At 26.2% G+C, this 7,259-nt stretch overlaps 2 protein-coding genes across 2 annotated transcripts; both read right to left on the minus strand.

Annotated features, from left to right (window-relative positions):
- Nucleotides 1-767: 767 nt before the first annotated feature.
- LOC101494612 (uncharacterized) lies at nucleotides 768-1,556 on the minus strand. The gene has a single exon (XM_004485550.4). The coding sequence runs from the start codon at nucleotides 1,465-1,467 to the stop codon at nucleotides 1,060-1,062; it is 408 nt and encodes a 135-aa protein (XP_004485607.1). The 5' UTR covers nucleotides 1,468-1,556; the 3' UTR covers nucleotides 768-1,059.
- A 1,888-nt stretch (nucleotides 1,557-3,444) lies between these two features.
- Nucleotides 3,445-4,058, minus strand: LOC101494925 (uncharacterized). Its single transcript, XM_004485551.4, has one exon. The coding sequence runs from the start codon at nucleotides 3,995-3,997 to the stop codon at nucleotides 3,668-3,670; it is 330 nt and encodes a 109-aa protein (XP_004485608.1). The 5' UTR covers nucleotides 3,998-4,058; the 3' UTR covers nucleotides 3,445-3,667.
- Between the last annotated feature and the right edge of the window lie 3,201 nt (nucleotides 4,059-7,259).

Genomic DNA, 7,259 nt, shown 5'->3' on the forward strand with positions numbered 1-7,259 from the left:
AAAAACTTTCATTCGTTTTTATGAATTTTTTAAGCAAATTGTAAAAATTTATCCACACCTATACACGTCACTCAAACAATTGGTATTCATTCAAGTACGACCATAACTATTTTTGTTTAATAAATAACGTATATATTAAGGTAAAATAAAAACTAAAATATTGTCTTTTACTTTTTTATTTACTATTATACGATAACATATTCTTAATTAACTAATAGTAATCTAATAATAATGTACTATTTTGTTTTCTTCTTTACTTTTATTATTATTTTAATCATTGTTTTGCTCTCTGCCATCTATAATGGAAAATCACTTACATGTATAGAGTGCTAAAAATAAAAAATAATTGTCATTTTTTATTTTTTTTTAATCTTCTTTCTCATAATACATAATTATCTTTACTCAAATAATACGTTATATATCAACCGATTATAAGACTAAAAATTATAAGATAAAAAACTTCAACTCTCGGGGACACTGTCGCCACCTCATTTTATTGAGCCCTAAAATAACTCTAAATCAACTTTATAAAATAACTCCAAATCAGCTTTATAAGGTTGTCAATAATTCATTATTGAATCCTCAATTTTAATTAAGTTATTGAATTATTTAAATTATTAACGTTCTCAATCCACAAGTGAAACGTTTATGCGGTAGTGTAGATTGTAATTGACTAATAATTTGATTGTAAATGTGTGGCGTTTAGTAAATTGTCACATATATTTATGTCATGTTAAATTATGTCAACTGATAATTAAACCAATAAGTTAGGAAAAAATAAACATACATACATTATGAAATATATAACATTTATTTATTACAGTCTACAACAATATATCTCCAAAATACATATATGAAGTAATGAAATAAGTAAGGGAATAACATCCATTTGCATACAAGTGTAAAGGAAAATGAAAAAATATAACAGAAAAAGAAAAAAACTAATATTCCCAACAACAAAATGAACATAATGTATAATATGGTATATATATATATATATAAATAAAGCATTACATGAACTGCAAGAAGAGTAGTACGTAGCTATATAGCTCAATTAATTTAGGGGGTGGTTTTTGAAGGTGGTGGAGAAAAGAAGGGGAACGTTGGCATAGTGATTGGGATTGTGGCAATGTTTGGAAGTGGTGGAAGAGTGAGCTGTGGAATAGTTGGAATGGTAGGGATTGTAGGAATAGATGGTTGTTGTGTAGGTTTTGGTAAAGATGGAAATGGTATATTTGTAGGCAAAGTTGGAACATTTCCCTTAGGTAATGTTGGAATTGTAGGCAAAGTTGGAACATTTCCTTGAGGTAATGGAATTGTAGGCAAAGGTGGTAAAGTTGGTTTTGGAAGATTTGGTATTGATGGAGTTGTTGTTTGCAAAAGATGGCGAGATGCTAGGCTATTGTCTATGCTTGAGAAAGAAATTGCAATGAAAATTGCTAAGATGAAGGAACTATAGGAGGCCATGGTAAAAGGCTTAATTAATTTGCTTTGTGATTAATGTTTAGTAGATTTGCTTTGAGTTTGCTTGTGTTGCATATTCTAGAGAGTAGTGATGGGTCTTTTATGGACAACACAATTGAACTTTTTCTATGTTAGCTTAGCTAATTAACATTCGTTGGTGGTGGTTGGCTTGTATAAAGACATTGGTGTGAGTCAAAAGTAGGACATCAAACGTTTTGAAATGTTGGTCATTAAGGGTATAGGAAATTACATTAGAACACACGTTAACTAAATATTTTTAGTCACAAAAATTTTTAATATAAGAAATTGATCACTAAAATCGAACTCTATTACCATAGTTGGATCATGAGAGATCCAGATAATCATCACATTAAACTAAAAGCAAATGCATAAGTAAGTCACACGCAATATCTTTACTAAAAATCTTAAGATAATAAATATGTAAGTAATCTCTCTTGTGTAACATTAAATATCTATTTTTTTCATTGAATTGAATGTCCAACTTCTTAATTTACACTTGTAAATTAACTAACACTTGTAAAATAAGCAAATTATACATTTCCTTTCCTTTCCTTGTGGGTTTAAAATGTGTTTGGTAATCTAACAATGAGAGAATTTATGGAAAAATTATTTAAGCACTAGTTTAATTAGAAGTATTTTGGAGCGGTTCTACATCTATATTGAGTAAAGATTTCAAACACAAAACAAGTTCATTAAATAAAAAAGATATTAAATAGCAGTTACAAATTGTTAAATTTTATATCAGTCAGAAGTTTCATGTTAATGTATATGTCAATGTTATTTTTATAATTTTATTTTTTTGGTATAATGCTTGTGTTATATTTCTAACTATAATAATGTTTTTTCATAAAATAAAAGTATATAATAATAGCTTGTAATACTCACATGATTGATTGAAGCTTTGGGGTCCAAGTAGTTTGTTTTTATTTCTCTAGCTAAATTATGAGAAAAAATCATTTTGTCTCGTATTGAAGAATGGTATATATAATGCAATCACGTGAACAGGAAAAGGTAGTTGTCTTTGTCCCTCTATGGACAACTACAAAATATACGTGAATTTTGTAGGAGTTTGTCATGTGATTGTATTTTGTAGCCATGTGGCTAAATATGTTAATTAACCACATAAATTAACTTGTTGTGAATTACTTTTACTACAAATTTGGTGGTTTACTTATTTTCATGCCTTCCCTAAAATTGATTATGTTAGATTTGGTCCTCTAAAAGTATAAACAACATCAAATATACTTATAGGTCTTTAAAATTATAATTTTACCACTAAATTTTAAAGTAATATCAAATAATTAGTCATTGTAAGTTAAAAATGATTTGACACTGACCTACTTTTTTAATATAGAAGTTTTCAATCTTCTTCGTCGTTACAATTAAGAGTGTGATTTAATTTGACTAAACAAAGAAAAAATGAATATACACTAAATTTTGAAATACATATATTTATTTTTCTTAATTTTGAAAAACTAATAACGATCAAGTCAATCTCTTAGACATTAAAATAAAGAGGACCTTAATTTATACTTTTGAGAACCAATTGTAATCATTGTTAATATTTCAAACACTAATTTGCTTTTTTAACATAGAAGTTTTTAATCTTCTTCGTCGTTACAATTAAATGTGCGACTTGATTTATGTTAATTTGACTAAGCAAAGAAAAAAAAATATACATTGAATTTTAAAATAATCATATTTGTTTCTCTTAGTTTTGTCAAATTAATACCGATTAAGTCACTCTCTTAGATGTTACAATAAAGAAGACCTTAATCTATATTGAGAGTCAATTTCAACCATTGTTAATATTTCAGGTAATTTTCAAATATTAATCTACCGTAAATCATCTAACAAAAACTTATCATGAATGAATCCTACAACTCAACCGAAAAGATACATGAAGTTAAATATATAATAATCAATATAGATGAATTAGGCCAAATTAGATGATACAAATGACAATCAACGATATGTTACATTATTATTCAGGGAAAAAAACAATATGTTACATTAAAACTGAACACAACATATAATTCAATAATACATAGTCATAAAGTACAAATAAAAACACCCTCAAATGACACAAACAAATTTTAACAAACACATAATACAATACAAATTACTATAAAGCAAAATAGCTGAATAGTAGATATATAGAATTCATGAAATTTTTAGGCACTTATGGTTTAGGCACAATAGGTAACTCTGGCTTAGGAATTTGAGGTATTTGAGGCACAGTTGGAATTTGAGGAATTTGAGGGATAGTTGGTACAACAGGAATATCAGGAATTGGAACACCTAAATTTGGAATTGGTGGCAATTGTGGTTCTGTAAGTGGCAATGGAAGAGTAGGTAGTGGTGGCAATGGAAGAGTAGGTAGTGGTGGCAACTCAACTTTGGAAACTTCAACCACTTTGTGTAGGTCACGTGCCCCTTCAACATTTGTCATTGATGAAAAAGTTATGAGTAGAAGTGGTAAAATGAATGACCAGAAATTGATGGAAGCCATTTTTTTGGAGCTAGAGCTTGATATTTGTGTATGCTAATAGTTTTGATATGTTTGAGGTAATGCACCATGTTGTGTGCTTTTATAGAGAAAAAAAAGTAGATCATGTGATTGTGAGGATTCCTACTGTAGATAAGTTATTGGAGAAATTTATTAGTTTGTTCAGTTTTCCTAATTTTTTAAATTATTATTTGATATCGTAAAATATTAAGTTCAAATTTCGTCGACGAAAATTATAAAATAGTTATTAATATGACTTTGATTAATAATTTTTTTTTTATTTAAAAAAAATTATTGTTTGGCTAGCAAAAGTTGCAAGCTACATGCATGGTTAGAGATTTTGATTAATTTAACTTCTTACATATACATCATGTCATTGTAAATACAATTAATTATTGTTCACTTTTGCAAGGACATATAGTTGTATGGCTGCAAAGAAATTTTTACTTTTTTTTTTCCTTCTTATTTCTTTCATTATTTTCTGACATATAAGTTTTTTTCCTTTTCTTTCACTCATGTAATTTATCTAGGGCTAGATATAACAAATAAAACATAAATATGACATGGGGAAGTATGTGAAATGATATATAATTGTTAGTTTGTTACAAAGATTATCAATCACAGTAAGATTTTAAAGCAAGTTTACAACTGCAATTTAAAACAAGTAAGATGTATCATTTATATATTATTAAGATTTTTATAATACCAAATATTGCATTTTAAATGTGGTTAGTTTGGGTCCTAAGATTAGACAAGTGCAAAATCAACTACAGCTACCACATTCCCATGTTCATTTAAAATGTACTATTTTAATTATTAAAAAAAAGAATCATTGGAGAAAAGTATCTTTCATAAAGCTATAGCCTATAATTATTCTAGATTTTCATTAAAGCAGGCATTCATATTTAAATCAGATTTAATTTACATGGTTAAACAAATCAATGAAATTCTATAAATGTACTTTGACTGATAAAATATTACACAAGTATTTAATATGTTTTGGGGTGAATTTCGTGACTGAAATATTTTTAAAAAATAAGCCAATGAAGCCACTGCTATGGATCTGGTACTACTCTACTAGTATGGAGTAAAATAGATGATTCCATCATTCTAATATAGTATAAAATTCAATTGATTGAGATTCCTTGTCTGCTTGACAATTTTTTAAGGGAACCATATCTTTTTGCAACAAGAAAATAAATAATGTAAGAATCATAAAAGAAAATATCTCATTAATCAAATTATATGTATAAATCCTAAAATTAGCTGGAACTTTTGTTTTTTGTTTTACAAATTATTTGCTTTTACATCATTGATTTAAAACATTCAATAATGATTGTAAAACGACAAAATTAATTTCGAAATATTTTGGTGTTCTTATGTAAATTTGATTTAACCTCGAAAATAATTTCTAATTTGAAGTTTTTACCTACAAAGTTCAAACATAATTTTTAACTTAAAATTTATTGTTCAATTCAACTAAAATAAATTACATTTTTTTATATTGTTATACTTTTAATAAAAATCAATACACTCAAAATTATTTTTATTTTTTTGTTATACGTCACAAAACCACATACAAGATTCCAATGTACCCAGCTCATACTTTGGCTTTAAGTCATGTGATTGAAGGAACTGTGCCCAGCTAGCAACTATTATTATTTATTTTTGTCAAATAATAATTTACATTGAAGTGTAAGCTCTTGACAAGATAGCAAATATAGATAGATAAGAACTCTTCGGCTCTAGTTTCTCATTTACAAGTCGATAACATGAAACTTTTTGTCATATTAGAGGCTTGGATCAACACAATGAGGCTGGTATGTAATAATCCACATGAAATAGGTAAGATGGGTTGTCATGTTATGGACAAATTAACTGTGTGGCTTGTGTAGAAGTTATTATCATGATAAATTATTTTAAACTCATGTAGACCCACATGTAAACTAGCCTATGAGGTTTTTCTCTGCTGTACAGAGCTACATTTGTCGACAAGATACATTGAATTGCTTTTCAATTTAAATGAATGTTTGTTATATTACAAGAAATTTCATGCTTTCTTTAAAATAATTGTGAGTTGAGTATATTTAAGATTCTCTCTTCTTCGTTTCATATTATGTATTTTTGAAATAGGTTTAATTGCAGTTTTGGTCCCTCTATTTTAGTTGAATCGCGAAAGTAGTCCCCTCATTTTATTTATCTCCAGTTTTAGTCCCCAAACAGAATTTTAGTCCAAAACTTGATGAAATTTTATTTTTTAAAGTCGTACTACACCATTTATGATCATATATTTCAGGTACAATTGTTGCAAATGAGATCTTGAGACATGATGTGGCTTAAATAAATGCAAAAAAAGAAATGAAATTTCATCAAGTTTTGGACCAAAATTCTATTTGAGGGACCAAAACTGGGGAGAAACAAAATGTGGAGACTACTTTCGCGATTCAGCTAAAATAGAGGGACTAAAACTGCAATTAAACCTTTGAAATATTTATTTATCTCATATTATTTATCATTTTATAATATTAATATAAAATTTATTATTTTTTTATTGTTACCCTTATTTATTAAAGTAGTTATATGTGTATGTTGGACAAATAATAAATTAAGTACAAGAATATTTTACTTTTAACATATTGCTTTAAATTAAAATTAGTGTAAATAATTATTTTCTTAAAAATGTACATATTGAAACACATTACGAGGATTTTTTACCCATATATCCTATTTTTGAAAAAACTTAACCAAAATACCTCACTTTCAAAAACTGTTACCAAAATGCCCTACTTTTTAGGACAAGAAGGAAAACTCTCCCTGGGAGAGCGATACACCAAAGGAGCAAAATTTTTTCCCCTAGTAGGAGGTCGATGGCCGGGGATGCGACCTCCCAAAGGGTTTTAAAAAAAAGTTTTTAATTCGTTTTTTGGTTTTAATTAATTGTTAATAATTTAATAAATATTTAAATTAATAAATAATTATATTAAATAATAAATTTATAATTAATAATAATACTACATAAATAAATAATTATTATTATTGTTATTATTATTAAAAATTGTTATAATTAAAAACTATTAAAATTAAATTAAAAATTATTAAAATTATTAATTATTATTATAGTTATTATTAATCTTATTATTATTTAAAATTGTTATAATTAAAAATTATTAAAATTAAATTAAAAATAATAATTATTATTAATTATAATTATTATTAATTATAATTATAATTATAATTATTATTATTGTTATTATTATTAAAAATT

Source organism: Cicer arietinum, chromosome 1, assembly GCF_000331145.2.
Source record: "Cicer arietinum cultivar CDC Frontier isolate Library 1 chromosome 1, Cicar.CDCFrontier_v2.0, whole genome shotgun sequence".
Lineage (NCBI taxonomy): Eukaryota > Viridiplantae > Streptophyta > Magnoliopsida > Fabales > Fabaceae > Cicer > Cicer arietinum.